Below are 18,394 nucleotides of genomic sequence, written 5' to 3'. Positions count from 1 at the left end.
GAAAAAAAACCCAGTTTGTTTTGTTTAAATATACATGCCCTTTTTATTTTAAATCCCTTTGTTGGCAAAACATTGTATACAAGAATACAGTAATGGCATAAAGAGAACTGAGAGCCCAGTTATCCATTGCCCACTTCTGTTTTGCATTTGGGTTTCTTGTAACTGTCTAAATTCAGACAGAAGCAGGCTGGCTTTCTGGATCACAGGAGTTTGCCATAAAAACCTTAACTTCTTGTAGCATTTCTTAATATTTTTGAATGAGATTTTAGTCTCATTAAACAAATAGTTGAAAACACAGATTTTTCCTTTGCAGTCACCTTAGAGCAGAGCGAGCTGGTCAGGGCAGAACTGCTGCCCCATGGAGAGTCACCATCTGCCCCGCGCTGGCACACTGCGAGTGCTTTAGGAAAGCAAAAAATAGAATTATCGTTTGGACCCGTAATGCCAAGAGCATTGCGTAAATGGAACCATGCAGAAAGTGTTTGTTTTCTATGGGGTTTTCTATGTGGAAAGAAAAAGTAGCTGAGTAGAGCTAGGGGAAAATTTTCCATTTCTGTTGTGTCTGCTAGAGATTTTCTATCCAGTGTTTCCCGAGCGGGAGCTACTGATGCTTAGTGAGACTGAAAACTGAGTAGTTACCCACGCCCTAACTACGCATGTTTGTTACTGTCTTTAAACACCAAGTCTTGCAAAATACAGCCCAGTTACCTTATCATGGCTTCTTCAAAGTGATGGTTCGTAAAGGCAGAGACGGGGCTGTCGGGTCAGTGCTGAGCCTCCCTCCGAGGGCTGGGGCAGTGGTGGGAGTCTGAGCACTAACTGCGACGTGTGTCCCTGTAAACACCTTAACATACACGTGCTTTTCATTCACAGGCCACTTATGATGGATTTTTAGCACTTTGGCCATTTGATAACTCTGATTCAGGTAAGCAGAGAGAAAAATCTATTTTTTTAACTATCCTTATTTTATACCAGAAGACGCTGATTTGTACACGCATGTGTGTGTTTCTGTTTTAGATACGAGCTTCCCGAGATATGAAGACGTGGGACTCACTGCTGCCAGCCTGTTCCTGGGCTCAGGAGCGCCCTGTGGGTTCTGCAGGCGGGATTTAGGGGAGCACGTCCACACACACGCCCTCCCCACCCTGCTCCCCTTCGGCTCTGCCCTCCGCGTCGCTCCCGGACCCCTCGCCCGCTTCCAGTGCTCCCAGTGCCCCGCCAGCTTCACCCTCAAGTCCAACATGGATCGGCACGAGAAGACCGTCCACTTCAACTGTAAGAAGATGCAGTGTCCTAACTGTGCCAAGCTGTTCCGAGACAAGACAGACTTAAAGCGGCATCTTACGTCTGTGCACTCGAACGAGCGCGCTTTTGTGTGTCTGTCCTGTGGGAAGGGCTTTGGTACGCAGAGAAACCTGACTAACCATGGCAAGGTGTGTTACCTGGGGGGCTTGAGCTTTGGGACAGCTCAGGACAAAACCACGATCCCGAGGACGCGCAAGTGTACAAGACATTTCTTTGAAACCAGGAAAAGCAAATTGTTCCATTGTTCTCGTGCTGCAAATAAACGTACCACGGGTGTGATATAATAGAGTAGCTCCCCAAAGCCAATCAGGCCGGTGATGTGCTGGTTCGGACACGGTATGGCTGCAGCCACGCTGTGATTTTTGTGCGAAGATGACTTTTGTCAGTCCGTCTGATGGGCACTTTGGCTGTCTTACCGCTGTGATCATACTATGTGCTTATACTGCCTTAAACAGTTTTTTATCAGTAGATCTCAAAGTGCTTTATAAAAGAAATGGTGATGTTTTCCTCGTATTCCCTGGGAAAATAAGGTACCTCAGCCCATGGAGCCTGTTAGCAATAGAATTAATAATAGAATTCAATCTTGTGAATTCTGGTCTAGTACCCTGTCCATTACACAATTCGGGCATTTCAGGGTTTTTCAGCTTGAGATTAGGAGCTGTGAAGGGACCGGGTTGCTCAGCTTTGTAAACTGTTTGTAAAGTTGGGTTTTCTGTGGCATTTAAAGGAGAAAAACATGCTGCTTGTTCATGTGTGCAACAGGGTATATTCTTCAGGCTTGAAAGTTGACATAGGGCTTGTATATTTTATTGATACTGTGTTTGAGTACTTGCAGGACATTTAAAAAATATACTGGAGTATGGCTATGGTTTTCAGGAATTCTGGACATTTTTCTGCCCCGTTTGTTTTCTATAATGTAATTAAGTTAGCCAGATTGAACATGTGTTGTTGAGACTGAGGAGAGGAGGCGTTACATAGAAGATCTAATTGCAATCTCAGGTGCACGTACAAAATCAATAGTAGTTGTTACTGAGGGATAGAAGTCTTACTATAATTCCTATTTTATTAAATGAAATTCATTTATTTAAGATATTAAATATTTCCATGCTCTTGCTATATATTTACATGCAAAACCAGATTGTAGTAACTGTTAAAGGAAAGTAGTGTAATTAAGTGTAGTGCTTTGCAGCTGCGCTGTGTGCAGCACCGCTCGGCAACAGCTTGAGTTTAGTGTTGTGCAGTTGTGTTCCTAACGTGCAAGAGGGACAGCTGAGGAGACCAAAGCGTCTTCTACAAATGATCTTTACAGTTCTTCAGGAAAGTTCTTTATTTTAATATTGTTGCATCTCAGGGAGAGAAAAATAAATATTTGGGAAGCCGGAGTTTCCCTGTGTGGCTCAGCTCCTGCTCTTTGTTGAGCCGGGTGTAGTCAGAGTTGAGAATATATTCCTATATAACCAGCGTAGCACACTGTACTGCAATCGTGTTTTTTAAAATTTTATTTTCTTGCAAACTCACGTTCATTTTTTTCGCTCTTGTTCCCATTTCTGGCGTTGTGGCTCACGGCTGCCTGGGATGTGTAGAGCTCAGGGCCTGTCAGCTTCCCTCGTTACAGATGTCACTTTAATTGCCTCGTAATTTCCTCTGCAAGTGGGGAAGGAGAAAGCTGGGACCAGTGGGGGTCTTGTCGGGAAGTTTGGGAGCAGCACAGTGGGATTTGTCAGAATGGGAGGAGTAAGACGCCAGCAAAAGTAACTTCAGCAAAATCACTTGTGTTAATGATCTTGATGATCTTGTTAAAGATTATTTCTTAGGACCTTAATGCCGCTATACATAAGCTCTGTAAAATATTGTCATTTAGACAAAATATTATACCTATACCAACGTTGGTATGTTGCTCATTAAATATATGTGCTTGCGGGTGCGTGTATCTGACAGTCCTGTGACAATGTTAACTCTGCAATACAGTTATTTTCCTAACAATGTTGTTATTTTTCAGGTGTTCGCTTTTGTAGATACAAGAACTAAGTATATGGCAATTTGGTGAAAAAATAGTTTTCAATAAAACTGTAGCTGCAAAAAATGTCCTGGGACTATTTTTAAATATAGGTGTACTAGGAGCTGCAAATCTGAATCTCAAGCGATTGAAGCCGAATGCAGGAGTATCAAGGGGGATCTTGAAATCAGAAAGCATTACGAATATGTTGTAGGAAATACATGTATGTGTTGGAAACGCATGGCTGTTTGTGTGTGGCAGCGGTGGTGTGGGTTTTGCTTGGGGTCTGAGTCGCCTTTCGGCTTCTGCAGCAGCTGAGCCATCGGGCAGTGAATGAGGCATCTGGTCCTTTAGGAAGTGACGGGATCAGGTACAATCTGGCGATGTCGGAAATAAGGGATTTTGTGGCATTGTCTTCTCTAATCGTGGGATCTGGTTGCTGTTGGGTTCCCGTGTCAGTTTTTTCCCGGAGCCGGGTGGTTAAACCCGACTCGCTGAGCAGCTCGTCCCGCTCCCTGGGACCTGCACATGGAACGTGTTTGTGGGTTTTTGGTGCTGAACGTGGCCTTGGGCTGGAGCAGGAGGGTGACACATCCCCTCTTGACTCCCCTTCATCAGCTTATATCTTGCTGACCTCGTCTAGACTCCGTAGTAACAGGTTTATAGCGATCCTGGGGAATATAAGTGTTTGCGTGGCCGGTCACTGATAATCGAGCAGTTACAAGATCCGACCAGAAATGTATTTCTCATAAACAGCTTTATATCATAAAATTGATACTTGCTTAAGACTTTTCCTGTAGAGAAAAAAAAAAAAAAAAGTGGGCTCCTTGCCTCTGATTGTATGTACAAGGGGGTATCAAATCCGAAGGAGAAAATAAAGCAAAAAAACCTTTTTCCTGTAATATAAAAGAGTTTTCATAGTCTAGTTGTTTCCAAAAATCCCTTGTAAATCAGAAGGTGGGTGCGGGGCAGAAGGGCTGGGTTTTGGGGGGCGGACAGGAGTGTTGCCCAAGGCTCTGGGCATCAGGCTGTGTGTGGTATCGAAACCAGCCCTTCCAAACTGCCCGGTCACAGGTGAATAAAATACCCTTCAGCGTTCCCTTTCCCTGGGCAGTGGTGCAGCCATGGCCCAGGTGAGCAGGCTCTTCTTTTTCTCCTTGAGCTACAAAATTCTCTGGACAGCCATACAAATGTGCTGAAAACCCCACCAAACCACCAAAATACAGCACTTGTAGGGTGGATCCCCACGGTTGCTGAGCAGCCCAAGTGGCAAGTTGTTACGTAAATAATAAATTGCTTTGAAAAATGACAATAACAGGGAGAAAAGTGGGTGAAAATTAGCACACTAATGGAAAGCAATAGACTTAGAATCATAGAAGGTGGAGATTTTAAAGCACATCCACGTGGACAGTCACTCCCGAACTTGTAATGGGTGGGTGTCCCCAGGGAACAGCAAATATTCTGGTTTCTCCTGGTGTGTTTTGGATGTTGCGCTTGGACTTAGGAGGAAACACCCGGGGTGTTGGTACTTGACACGGGGTCTGCAATCAGGGCACTGTTGAGGAGGGGATGAGAAGAATTAGCAATGTCAGAATGACTTTAAAGAATTCATCCCTTTTCCTACTTCAGCAAAATCCAGTTTGGCGGGGACAGAACAGAGTCCGTCAGGAGATCTGGACGGTTATTTTGTGAGGAGGCTTGCGAGGGTGATGCTGTAATTCAACATTATTTATGTCTTTATGTTTCTGTGTCCGTGCCGCAGTGGTAACACGAGAGCTGAATAATGTCGAGTGTGTTTGTTGTGACCATCCTGTTCCTCTGGACAATCCTCAGTCTGCACCTTCACTGAAATACTCCTGGGGTGTGCAACAATGTTCTTGCGTCGCCCCATAAGTAAAACCAAAGCACATGGCACTGTCACGGTGTCGTGTTTGTGGTTTGCTGTTTGTGGCTAGCTACTTCTGCCTCAAGTAATTGTGTTAGAATTTTAGGTATTGATATTTAACATATTTCATAGTAGTAAATCAGAACCACAGCAGAACTAACCTCTTTGTTTGCTCTTTAACAAGCATTAGGAAATGTGTTACAGACTTGTGAAATGTTTGTGGACCGGTTTGTTCAAAAGCTTCTCTGATGAAGTTACTTGAAGTTATTCACTTCAAGAATAGAAGTGCAATAATATAGTATAAGGATTTAACAAAAATATTGCAGGTGGTTAAGAGGTGAGAGGGTGAGAGTGTTGTCTCTCGGTGAACTCAACAGCAAAATAGCAAGCGAGAAGAGCGACCGTTTTGAGACGTTCCAAAAGTAATCTGCGTGCTTTCCCTGCTCTCTTGCAGTCAACGAGTTCACGGTCATCAGGAAGAAGTTCAAGTGCCCGTACTGCAGTTTCTCGGCCATGCACCAGTGCATCCTCAAGAGACACATGCGGTCACACACGGGAGAGCGACCGTATCCCTGCGAGATCTGCGGGAAGAAGTTCACCCGCCGGGAGCACATGAAGCGGCACACCTTGGTAAGGGAACGGTGGTGCAGGGAGGGAAACGGCCGCTGCTGCGGGATGGAAAAGGAATTTATTTTTATCAGGTTGAATGACTCCATGCAGAAAGTTCTGGAATAAGTTGCTCAGCGAGAATTCAGGACAAAGCTACTCTGGTCTGGGGATGCTTAGTTATCAAAAATAACGTTACAGCTTGTTGAGGACGGATGCTCAAAGCCAAGGATGCTGGCTGGTGCCACTGGCTTTTCACAGCGTCTTGAGAAACAACATTCTAAACCAAACCTGGATTTTTCTTTTCATGGCAGAATTAATTTGCCACCCTAAAGTGGTTCCTCAGATCTTGGCGTAGAGGTGATGTTGTGGAAGAGCAAATAGTTTCTACATAATCATTTCAGTGATGCACGCCAGTGAGTTCTGTTACCCCTCTAATTAAGCTTGTAAAGAAAACTTGAATATTTTCAAGCACTGGGGCTGGCAGCTGTGAGGTTCTAATACAGTGAGATACTAAAAAAGAAAAATCACAAGAGTGTTGACAGTTTCAGTGACTAAGAATTGATTTGTTCAGGTCATTTAAGTAACTTTTACCATATTTCTGTTATCTGTATATATCGTATTATCTATTAAATTTTGAATGTAAAGAATATCTTATTGGAGGATATGAAATAATTTATTTGTGAATGCACACAGGAGAGGATTTATGTCTGTCTGAAACTCTCTATGGTTTATTTTATGTCAGGAATTAAGCTAGTTTAGAAAACAGCAGCTGGATTCCAAATTTTTAGTGTAAATTCCTGAATAAAAGGGCAACCCTGCCAATATGGATTTGTTTTCATTTCCAAAGAGCCATAAATGACTCAGAGGTATCTTGGAATGGATGCGCTAAAGAAAAAACTACAAGGATTTGGGGATTTTTTTTTGGTACTGTTGTAAGACCCCAGAAAAATCCCAGTCTCATTATTTATCTGAAGTTTCTTTTTAAACGAAGCTACGAAAAGGGTTTGTTTTTTGGGTTTTTTTGGTTTTTTTCCAAATACTGAGGGCCAACCACCCTGTCTGTGTTTAATACTTACTAATTGGGCGATAAGAGAAATAAGATGGATTTCTGCTCAGCTCCATCCAGTAACATGGTTCACTTTGAATATGCTGACTAACGTGTCGGTATTGGGAAAGAGGGAGGCAGATGATCAGGTTTTTAACAGATAGTTCAGTTATGCATCGTTTTAGTACCTGTTTTATAATTTCTTTTTTCATGTGGCTCTTTCAGCCCTTACTCTGTACCTTTGACCACCTTCTGTAGCCGTATTCAGCTTTCGATGCCTGAAAAATCATTCTTCTCACAGTTAAAATGAGCGATACCTGTAGATCCCGTTAGATGACTCTGACCAGCCCAGTCCAACTGCTTTCATAAAAGCTTAGATGTAGTTTAAGAGAAAAAAGCGCAATGACTTTGCTGGATGCAGCTGAAGATCCATCGTGGGGACAAGCTCAGAGGCAAATCACATCAGAGGAGCTGGCGGCACTTTTGAGTGCGGCTGGGACCGCGTGGGACAAAGCCTGAGCTGCTGTCCCGCGGTCCCAAGGGCTCAGATGGGTCAATTTGTCCTCATCCCAGAGACCTCCAGCTCCTCGGGTGGGTGTTGGGAGCAGCAGCGAGTGCAGGGGACAGAGAACCCGGCTACGAGCACAGGTGATGCTGTGCTGGGAACCGGCCACACCAGGCAGCCCATTTAGATTAAAAGGCACGTTTAACCAGCAAAACCTTTCCTACGGGCCGTTGTGAGCATTAAAAGAGTAAATGAGTTCAGGAAGGGCTGAGGCAGGGGTGACGCATGGCCAGAGGCGCTGCTGGTCTGCACGATATGGCTCGTTCAGGACAACCCCAAACGGCTGAGCAAAGCTGGATCCTTCTCTGCTTCTGCGCTGTTTCCCAAAGCATCTCCTGCTGGTGACAGGGCGGCCAGGGCGAGCGCTGGGGCTGTCCTGCCGTGGTTGATATATTAAAAAAATTTTATATATATATATATATATATATATATATATATATAAAAGCAAATATGTATAATATATATTGGTCAGCCCTGAAGTAGTTAGGCAGTTGGATTAGATGCTTGTTGGAGGTCCCTTCCAACTTGTCTATTCTACATATAAATAAAAAGAATATATACATATTTCATGTTTTTTTAATAGTCTATATTAATATAAATGAAAGTACCCGATGAGGCCCCTCATACTGGAATTCAGTCCTCGCTGCGCTGGTTGGTGTGTCCTTTTGGGAGAGGAGCAGGTGAATGTTCGGAACAAGCTCCTTGCCTTCCACACATGGCACAAGTACCCGGCGATGGATTTCACCTTCAATTGGGTGGTTTTGTGCTTCTCAGAGTGTGTAATTTTGCTCACTGTGTGGCGAAGTTTGAATCTTAACGTGATTTCTGGTTCCCTGCTGAGCATTTTCCCACTTACACTTTTTCTGTAAGCACAAGAGCTCCGTCTGCCTGTTATTCCCAGACACAGAATGCAGCATGATTTATGGAACAGAAATATTTGTGACAAACGATTTTTCAGCCACCGAACTAGTCAGAAATCAGGTTAAAAGTACATTTGGCTGCATTTTTCAGAGGTACAAGATGTGTTAATGGTGCTCCTGGTCTTTGGCTCTTGGCAGCAGTGGGATGAGGAGGGAGAACCCTGAATTAACATGTCATTAACACCAGTGTGATTGTGGGTTCTTCTGCTCTGGTCTGCAGAGAACTGGTGCTTTGGGGTCCTGGGGCTTGTTTCCTCTTTAATATTTTCCTCGCGATGATGCTGTAATGCAACTATTGCACCCCAGAAAAACAAGAAGAGGAGGGGAGGAAAAAAATGAAGTGATAGAAGTTCCTCTCGAAACTCCTAGTTGATCACAAGGCAGTCTCAAAAAGATTTTCCGTTGAATGACACTGTTACAGGGTTGAATTAATTTCGGTAGGTTTAAATTCAGCAATGATCTCGGGCTGCGCTCGTGGGCTGCGGCGGCTTCGCCTTTGCAGAAGGACAGGGCAGCGCGTCCTTCCCTGCAGCTCCCCATCCTCCCACCTGGCATTAACTTGTCTGGTCGTTCTCCTTTTCCAGGTCCACAGCAAAGACAAAAAGTACGTCTGCAAAGTGTGCAACCGCGTGTTCATGTCGGCGGCCAGCGTGGGGATCAAGCACGGCTCCCGGCGCCACGGAGTCTGCGCCGATTGCTCCGGCCGCGGCATCGCCGGGCACCTGGAGCACAACGGCGGGGACGGCTCTCCGGACGAGTGCTACCCTGGGGAGGGGCCCTACATGGAAGACCCAGACGACATCAAGGTGGAAGGAGACGAGGAGATGGGAGACGACGACGACATCAAGTGGAAGGATGATGTGGGAATGTCGCAGGATGACGTGATTTTGGATGATGACAAAGACGTCGACTCCCCACAGGAGCAGGACAACTCTGGGGAGAACGACAAGGATTTTACCTGGATTTCTTAGGGATTTGTTTTGGTTTGGGGTTTTTTTTTTTTGTTTCGCCCTGTTGTTTGTAGGGAGAGGGAGGGCGGGGGAGGAAGGAGTTATGTTGGAAAAACTAAGTAGCCTTGTTGTCGTCCATGTGTGCGAAATAACTCTTGTGTTTTCTGAACAAGTCCTTGTCTGTTCCACTCGGATCTCGTCTCAGCAGCGTTGCTCCCGGCAGCACGACTGACTTCGCCTTCTCCGTGTCCCCTCCCGAGTGTCCCCGAGCGCGGCCACCACTCCGGCCGGGCTGCACCCGCCGAGCTGCAGCTTTCACAGGTGTGAGGGTTGGGTGACACATGAGCCCTCGATCCCTTCCCGTCCTGAACCGAACACCGGGGAGATTTTTGTGTCTGAAGCAGGTGGGTTTGGTGGTGGTTGGTTTTGGTTTGTTTTGGTTTTTTTAACACCTTGTCCGTGTGCTAAAATCCCAGCAGCAGTGGAATTCCAAGCTATCGTTGTGAAAGCAAATCGATGGGTGTGTTGGAGGGCTTCCCCTGACCATACAGACCTTTTGCAAAGCTATTTAAAGAGAGTTTTTATTATTTTTTATGGAGCCAAATAGATCAAAAGGCAAGTCAGATTACAGCCTTACGAATTCTCTTCTTAGATGCTCAGCTTCCAAAAGAAATTGCCATCAAAAAAAGAACGTTCATGACCTCTCTTGGAACTACTGGCGTCTTACCCACGTCCCGTCTTCCAGCCTTGGTTCTCTGCGGTCACCAAAATGCATGTTGGTGCTTCCAGGAGCACCTTAGCTATAGAGGACACGGGTCGTTCTCTGCCTGTGACTCTCCACAAATATCTTCACTTTTCTCCCTTTGCTCAGCTGCCTTTTTCGTAAATATATGCAAACCTTAGCAAAAACAAGGCATTTAGTATTTGCGGGATGAACTGGGCAACGCGAGAAGCCGAGGTGAGGAGATCCCCAGTGGGGGGAATGTCACTGGTGTTGGTGTCACCAGGGTGTCCCCTCGCACCTTGGTCTCCTTGCCAAGCTAAAAATCACCATTTGTGACTGGTAGGCGTAACACCTGCTTGATTCATGACAGAAACCTTCAGCTTCAGCTGCACTGGTTCCAAGTAAATTTTAAAATAAACCTTTTTTTTAAGTAAGAACCAGGTTTCTCTGCCAGCGTCTCCCAAGGGACTGGGGGGCTGCTCCGGGTAGTTGGATCCTCCTCCGTATCGGCCACTGTTGCCTTTGTCCAGCTCCCCCGAAACGCCAACAGCAACAAAGCGCGTTGGATGCGTCTTGTTCCTGAGAAGCAGCTTCTTTTACCCTTCACCTCTTTGCTTCTGGTGCTTTTTTAAATAATTAAAAAAACCCCTAAAACAGTGAAGACCGACCTCTTCCCTTGCCATGGAGCAGTTTTATACGATGTCTGTCTGTGGTGATGGTGTCTTGAAACCTGCCACAAAAGACACCTCGTTACCAGAAAGCCAGATGACTAAAGGTGCTATTTTTCATCCTTGCTGGGGTGCTGGTCCGTAACGAAAAGCATCGTTCCACCCAGCAAAGGAAATAAAAAATTATATTGTACAATAAACCCTAGAAAAGCAAATAATCTTTGAGGATTTAAGCCACTGGGTGCCGGGGTTTGGCAGAGTGCGGTGGGAGCCCCAGTTCTTTAGCCAGTTCTTTCTTAATTCCCCGATTTAAGGCACATCCTCGGTTTGTGGCGTTTGGTTCCTTGCAAACGTTCGCTGCCGTCTCTGGGTGCGTCGTCCTGGGTGTCAGAAACGTGGGGTTTTTTCCCTAAAATCTTCCCTTTGGCTCCATGAGGCCACGTGAGCACCGTCCGCTGCTGGTCCTTAGGATGGGAAGGTGAGGTGGGACTTGGGCTTTCAGCCAGTGAGAACAGAGAACCCTCTTCTTTAAGTACGTAAAGAACAGAGCGGGAGGGTCATGTAGAGACACTTCTAATAAACTGTAAAAAAAAAAGTGATTTTGCATTTTAGCTTCTTGTAAAGCCCTCCTACTGTATTTAAAAAGACATAAACTTGGGTATTTTACGATTGGACCTTTGTATATTCTTTTTTTTTTTGAGCACTCATAGTGGTTGGGGGGCCCCAGAGCGAGGTCGCTGTTTCATTACCCCCACTTTTCCTGGTATTTATTGTCATTTATCCTGTAAATATGGAGGGGGGCAGGGGATGTCTGAGGTCCTGAACTTGCAGCTTCACCTGTTACATGTAGACAAATACATACAGTACTTAAAAGATACCTGTAGCTTTGCTTTATATATGTAAAAATCTATTTAAAAAAAAAAAAAAATTTAAAAGGCAAACCGTTCCAGAGCCCTCGGTTTCGGTGACATTCCATCTCGCCCGTTTGTCCGGCGCTGGTGTCGTCCGCGTGCGAGGAGGAGCAGACAATGGGCCGAACCTTCCTCTTCCTCCCACCCGGGGGTGACTCCGCTTTTACAACCGGAGTTTTGGGGTGTTCAGCTTTACTTGGTAATTCCTTTGGAAATATTTTACTTTTTTTTTCTTTCCTTTTTTCCAAAGGGTGGGCAGGAGGCTCTCAGGGCCACTTGGAAGCTCTTTGAGCTGAGGATGCAAAAAAAATAAATCAAAAAAAAGAGAGAAAACCAGAAAATCCACGTAAAAGCCGACTGTTACAATGTTACCGTTATAATCAGCACATGCTTCTATATTACTAACAGACACTATATATACCAAATAAAATCCTTCTAACACCCGCCGTGTATTTTAATCGCTTCGTTTTGGTGGAGATGTGCAGATTTGGAAATGCAGGAATTAGTCTTTAAACGTGCGCTCTGGCAGGCGCTTGGGTTCGAAAAAAGGAATTTGGGCTTTTTTTTAGTGCTGAAACTTTATAAAACTTCCCGCGACCTCTGGGGCTCCTCCCGGACCTGCTGCCTATGCAAACTTGTGGAGATTTCACCAAACCCCGGTAATTCAGCCCGTTCTGTCCAGCAGTAGCTTGAGTAGCCTCTAGTGTCTCGTCTCTGTATTTCCCTTCAGGGCTTTGTATACTTCACTGAGGTTCCCTTTTTTTAATTTTTTCTAAAAATATATATATATATATATGTGCGTGTATATATATACAGATTTAGTTTCCAAAGTGATAACTCCCTTCTAGGTGAAAAATTGATACGCTCGGTCTCAATAACTTGCGATTAATTTTTTTTTTTTAAGTCTTTGTATCTACTTGTAAATGTCCCTCCCTGAATTTCTTCGTTATCCTCACGGTTTTTTAAATCTGAAAGTGTGCCAGGGGTACAAAAAGAGCATTTGGAGCCGCTTTGTGACTGTCCCGCGCAGAACGGGGCGCGATGGCATCGACCTGTCCCTGTCCCCGAGGACACGGCGTCCCCGGGGGGCTGGGGTGGAATCAGAGAATATCGTCACAAACGAGGCTCTGGCGTGGCCTTCCGGCGATTTAGTGCTAAAAACCTGTTATTTCAAAATCATAAACCACCCGTTTTTGTATATTTTAAAGTCACGCTAAAGCCTCGCGGTGACTTTGTGGGGAGGCGAGAGGGGGACGTGTGTGATGAGGGTTTGCAAAGTGACGGTTCTTTTCCCTTTTTAATCAAATAATTGGTGTTTCGGGCTACAAAAGGCTTGTTTTTCATACGTTCTCTAGCATTTTGCTCCTCCTCTCCGCTCATGCCTTTGAACACTCCGCTGTTCCAAAGCAAAAGCCGCGCTGGGGTTGGGGGTTTGGGGTCGGTGTCCTGACGGGACTCGGTTCACGGGCTGAGCCCCCGGGCGCCCCCACCCCCACAATCCCCGTTTTGCACATCGCCCTTTAGGAAAGAAACTCCATGAAAATAATGCAAAAAACTGGAATTTTTTGCAATATTATGAAAGATAACCTTATTTTAGCTCATTCTGTGACATGTGCAACTCCTAAGAAAGCCATACTTCATGGCTCTTTTTATTTTTTAGATTCCATATTGTGTCTTGAATTTCTGCCTTTTTTTTTTTCAGTTCTGCATAGCGAGAGTGCTGTGTGTAAGCTTTCATATATATTTATTTTTCAACGTGCTTTAAACCTGTCTACAAAAATCAACAAACAAACAAAAAAGGACAGTGTTTGAGGATTGTCGATTATTTTTTTTGCTGGGAATATTCTATATTATACTGACTTTATATTAATTATTATAAACCTGTGTTTGTATTGAAGATGTGTTTAATATTTGGGGGAGGTGGAGGAGGTTTGAGTACCCGGGAGTTGGGGGGAGAACATGCTGTGTTGTACTGATTCTCTGTCCATGTAGTTCAGGTAAATAATGACCTTATTTTCTAGTTGCTCTCCCGGTTTCTGGGCGCGCAGCCGCGTGCCTGCGATCAGCAGTGCTTGTGATGGGGTTTAGCTTAGACACACTTGCAAAAATCAGTCAGTTTCAATAAATTGGGAAATTGCTGCTACAGTTTTGTCTTGGCAGTTTTTGTGGGGGTTTCTGTGGGTTTATTTGGTTGCGGGTTTTTTTGTTTTGAGGTTTTGTGGGGGGTTTTGTTTGGGTTTTTTGGTTTTTTTTTTTTTTCAATATATGTATTTTTTTTCTCCTCCATCATGCACGTAGGAATGGGCTGATGTCCTGGTGCCCTCCGGGGGTTGCCGCCCTGTGTCCCCCCCACACCCCGGGGTACTGTGGGGTCCCCACTCCCCAAAATCCCCCCCACCCCAGCCTGGGGGTGTCGCTGCCTTTGCCTTTCCCCATCCCGTCCCAAAGCATCCCTGTGGCTCATCCCCCCACCCGCTGTGTAAGCATTAGCAGCTATTTCCTTATTTTTTGGGGGGTTTATTAGAAATTAAACCACCCCCTTTTGCAGCGCTGCCAGGGCACTGCACATCCCCGTGATGGGGGGGGGTGACAGCACCGGGTCTGGGGCTGCCCCCCCTTTGCAGAGCCAGTCTGAAAAGTAACTAAAGAACAGGAATAATTAAAAAAAAAAAAAAGAATCTAAATATTTATTTTTTTTCTGGATCTGACACATCAAGTCCCCGTGGGTGTCAGGGGTGAGCGGGGGCACAGCCCGTCCCAGCCCATGGGGCCGAAGCGGTTTGACCCTGATGGGACCCTGATGCGGAGGGGGGGACACCTGCCCTGGGACAGCCCTGGGTGGCAGCGCCACGTCCCCGTCCCCGTCCCATCCCACCCGTCCTCGCGTGGGGTGCAGGGAGACGAGGGGGTGGCGGGACCCACCAAACCCAGTCCTGAGCTGCTGCCTGGGCAGGCGAGCGATGGGACGAGAGGGGAGAACCGGTTTGGGGGGAAAAAGGGGTTTATGGGGGGAAAAAAGAGGGGGGGTTGAAGATAAAAAGCCCCTTAAAACCCCCCTGGGCTGGAGCATCGTGTGGCCGCAGTGCTGGGCTGCTGCGCTCTCATGCCCTGGGAGAGATCTAAAAATACAAATTTTTATATATTTTATTTAAAAAATAAAAACACACGAAGGAAAAAAAAAAAAAGGAAAAAAACAAAGGAAAAAAAAAAAGAAACCTCTTTGTGCAGTTTGGCTTAGTGCAAATGGGCGCGTTCCTGCAGGCACTTCCCGGGCATCGCCCGCCGGGTACGAAAAATAGAGAAACACGATACAAAGAGTAAAAACCCCCTCGGGGGGCGGGGGGGCAGGTGCCACCTCTGCCCTGGGCACTGGGGACCCCTGGAGGGGCAGGAACGGACGCCCCCTTTTCCAAACCCCCCCCGGCCGCAGGCACAGCTTATCTGAGCGATGGGACCCCCAGCCCCGGGGGGGTCCCCAACCCGGCACGGCGGGGGGGAGCAGCTGGCCGCCCCGCCAGCCCCCGCCGCGGTGCCAGCATGGGGGTGGGACACAGATTTAGCTTATTTTCAAAGGAAAAAAAGTGGGGGGACAAGCTCCGTGGTGGCGGGGGGTGGCTAGCTGTGTGCATAAAGCTTTCGGGGGGGCCGTTCCCTGAGTCCGGGGGGGCCCCGGGTTGGTGGTGGCGGCAGGTGGGGGCACGAAGGCACCTCGAGTGCAAAATGTGCAAAATGGCGGCGGCGCCTCAGTCGAGGAAGCGCTGACAGGCCTTCTTCCAGCGGCACGCCGTGCACCACAGCTCCCGGTTCTCCATGCCGTACACCTTGCGGCACTTCTTGGCCTCCCCCCGCGGCCTCCTGCGGGCAGAGGGGACGTGTCACGGCGGGGGGACACGGGGACAGGAGGGGACGGGGTGGGGGGTGGTGGTGGCTCACCTGGGGATGGAGGGCGGTTTGGGGGGCGGCGGGGCGGGCGCGGCGGGGGGCACCGGTGGCCGCGGGGGGGCCGGGCAGCCCTGGGGATAGAGAACACGGCCCGTGTCACAGCTCGGTGTCACCAGAGGGTGACGGTGACAGCGGCAGCCCCCTCATCCCCATACCTGGTACGCGTGGTCGGTGTGGACGTGGCAGAGGCCGGGGGGAGCCGGGGGGGAGCCCAGCGCCGGGTCGGGGTTTGGCAGCGCCGGCGCCTCGGGGCCGGGGAAGGCGGGTGGCACCGAGGAGGTGGGTGACACGGGCGTCAGGCTGGAGAGCCCGTCCGTCAGCGAGTCCACGTCCACGTCCAGCTCCGTGTAGTAGAAGTCCTCCTCGCCGTCGCTCTGCTCCAGGTCGGCTTTGCGGCTGCGGGGACAGCGGGGTCTGGCTGCGGGGGTCGCTCCCCCCACGGCAGGACCCTGCAGGGGACACTGGGGGGGCCTGGGCGTGCCCAGAGGGACCCCAAGCGCTTACCCAAGGTGCACGGTTCGGATGTGCTTCTGCATCCCTGAGGAGCTGCTGAGGACTTTGCCGCAGCTCTTCCACAAGCACTTGAACATCACCTTGGTGGAGTTCTGCAGGAGAGAGACGTCAGGCTGGCAGCCCTGTCCCCAGCGTCATCCCCAGAATCACCTCATCTCCAACCCCAGTGTCATCCCCGATGCCATCCCCATCATCACTGTCACCCTCAACCTCACCATCATCCCCATCCCCGACCTCACTGTCAACCCTTGATGTCATCCCCAATATCATCCTCATTGTCATTCCCAATCTCATCCCCATCCCCAATCCCACTGTCACCCCCATCCTCAACATCATCCTCATCTCGATCCCCAAGCTCATCCCCAACCCCAACCTCAACTCCAACCCCACTGTCATCCCCAACATCATCATCATCCCCATGTCCAACCTCATCCCCAACCTCACTGTCATCCCTCGATGTCATCCCCAACATCATCCTCATTGTCATCCCCAACTGCAGCGTCACCCCCATCCTCAACATCACCCTCATCTCCATCCCCAAGCTCATCCCCATAATCATCCCCATCCCTCACCTCATCCTCCCCATTCCAACCCCTGACCTCACCCCCATCGTCACCCTTGTCCCCATCCCCATCCCACCTTCCTCTTCCGCGGGACGGGCTCTCCGAAGATGAAGTGGGTGCCGTCGGGCTCATCGGGGCCCTCGTCCGGCAGCGGGGCGGGTAGGAAGGCGCTGGGGACGTGGCTGGAGAGCGGGGGTGAGGGGGTGGAGGGGGTGGAGCGGTCGCTGGGGGGGTCCCAGCTCCAGTCCCCGCTGGTGTTGCTGCTGCTGCTGCAGCTGGAGGACATGGCAGGCGCCTCCTTCCAGACCTCACCGCCAGGCTCTGGCGAGGAGGAGGAGGAGGAAGGTCAGGTCCTGCCATGGGACACGTGTCCAGGGGTGGGTGGGACAGGGACGCGCTCTTACCTGGGGCGGGGGTGGCCGGCGGGTGTCCGAGCACCAGCGGGCTGGTGGAGAGGCTGGTGAGCACCGCGGCTGCCATCACCTCGTCGATGCCCGCCTTGCCCGAGAGCTTCCTGCCAGCGAGAGCAACGGGGTGAGGACGGACGAGCCCCCCGGGACCCTTCATCCCCCTCCATCCCCCCGCACAGCACCGGGACCCCCCACCCGTGGCGGCCGGGTCTGCGCACCCATCTCTCTCAGCACTCTGGGCCAGACTGGAAACCCCGCAGGCAGCGGCGCAGGCAGCGGCGCAGGCAGGCAGCCAAAACGCTGCTGTTTGTCACTCCAGGGGGCTCGGGGGGGAACCCTAAGAGTCTGTGGGCAGTGCCGCACCGGAGGGTACCGGCACCTGCATCCTGCCGCCGATGCCGAGAAACGTGGGGTTTTTGCTCAGCTGGGGCCAAACAACTTCCTCAAGTGGAAAAAAAAAAAAAAAAAAGAGCTTATAACAAACATTAAATTTTAAAAAACAGCAGCAAGAGGTCAGGAAAAACAGAAGCCATTTTGCAAATCTCCTGTGCTGCTGGGACGGAGAAACATGGCAATGCTCTGCGAGCCCTGGAGCGGCTGCGGTGCTCAGCGCCGGCGAGGCCAAGCTCGGCTGTGGCACTTGGCTTCTCGCCGGGCAGAGCCCTCGGTGCTGCCGCGCACGGCCGGCCGGTCACAGCCCCGGCCCCCGGCACCACGGACCAGCGGCCAAAGTCCTCCTGGAAAAAACCTCCTGGGTTCCCGCGGCACAGCTGGTGCCGGCAGGTTTTGGCAGGAGGTTTTGGCAGGTTGTTTTGGCGGGGCGAGTGTTCTCGCCGTTCCCCACCGCGGTGCCGCCGTGGCCCTACCTGTGTCGCGGCACGGGGATGTACGCGGAGTGCAGCGCCAGGCACCGCTCCAGCCCCATGTCCAGCACCCGCAGCATCGCTGCCCGCGGCTCCCCGGGGTGTGACGGCGGCTCCCCGGGGTGTGACAGCGGCTCCCCGGGGTGTGACAGCCAGCCCTCGGCTCCCGCCAGCAGCCCCCGGCCGCTGAAGGGGAGCGGAGCCTGCAGGAGAGACGGTGGTGATCAGCAGGGATCCCCTGAGCAGCAGATCCCACGGGGATCCCCCCGAACTCGGCAGCACCTCCAGGCAGGGCTGCGGCGGGACCCCGACATGCACTCAGTGGGTCTCTTTGTGGCAGATCCCCAGGATCCCCGTGTTGCTCTGCAGAGGCAAGAGCAGCCGGGATCCCCCTGCGAGGCTGTGCCAGCCAGTGGATCCCTCTGGGGCAGATCCACAGGGGGATCCGGGAGGGATCTCTGCAGAGCCAGGGGACCTGACACCCTCCCGCAGGGCAGCTCCAGGGTGGCAGCACCAAGCGGATCC

The 18,394-nt window shown here is 49.6% G+C and overlaps 2 protein-coding genes across 8 annotated transcripts in view; one reads left to right on the top strand and one right to left on the bottom strand.

Moving 5' to 3' along the window:
* Positions 1 to 13,702, top strand: part of ZBTB46 (zinc finger and BTB domain containing 46) — a 47,466-nt gene extending 33,764 nt beyond the window's left edge. For 5 of the 7 annotated variants that reach the window (XM_065645323.1, XM_065645327.1, XM_065645326.1 and 2 more), the window contains 4 exons: positions 874 to 925; positions 1,018 to 1,275; positions 5,641 to 5,816; positions 8,910 to 13,702. In XM_065645323.1, the coding sequence (XP_065501395.1) occupies positions 874 to 925; positions 1,018 to 1,275; positions 5,641 to 5,816; positions 8,910 to 9,296 (873 nt within the window). In that variant the 3' untranslated portion in view covers positions 9,297 to 13,702. The remainder of the gene's footprint in view (positions 1 to 873; positions 926 to 1,017; positions 1,276 to 5,640; positions 5,817 to 8,909) is intronic. The other 2 variants (XM_065645329.1, XM_065645328.1) reach the window with 1 other exon arrangement.
* A 580-nt stretch (positions 13,703 to 14,282) lies between these two features.
* Positions 14,283 to 18,061, bottom strand: SLC2A4RG (SLC2A4 regulator). The gene is made up of 7 exons (XM_065645806.1): positions 17,873 to 18,061; positions 17,001 to 17,110; positions 16,673 to 16,917; positions 16,025 to 16,125; positions 15,676 to 15,916; positions 15,512 to 15,591; positions 14,283 to 15,433 (listed from the first exon to the last, which is right to left on the bottom strand). Exons 1-7 carry the CDS (start codon positions 17,947 to 17,949, stop codon positions 15,322 to 15,324), a joined length of 966 nt encoding a protein of 321 aa, XP_065501878.1. The 5' UTR covers positions 17,950 to 18,061; the 3' UTR covers positions 14,283 to 15,321.
* Positions 18,062 to 18,394: the final 333 nt, after the last annotated feature.

This window comes from Caloenas nicobarica, chromosome 15 (genome assembly GCF_036013445.1).
Source record: "Caloenas nicobarica isolate bCalNic1 chromosome 15, bCalNic1.hap1, whole genome shotgun sequence".
NCBI lineage: Eukaryota > Metazoa > Chordata > Aves > Columbiformes > Columbidae > Caloenas > Caloenas nicobarica.
This window is presented reverse-complemented; position numbering and strand designations above follow the sequence as displayed.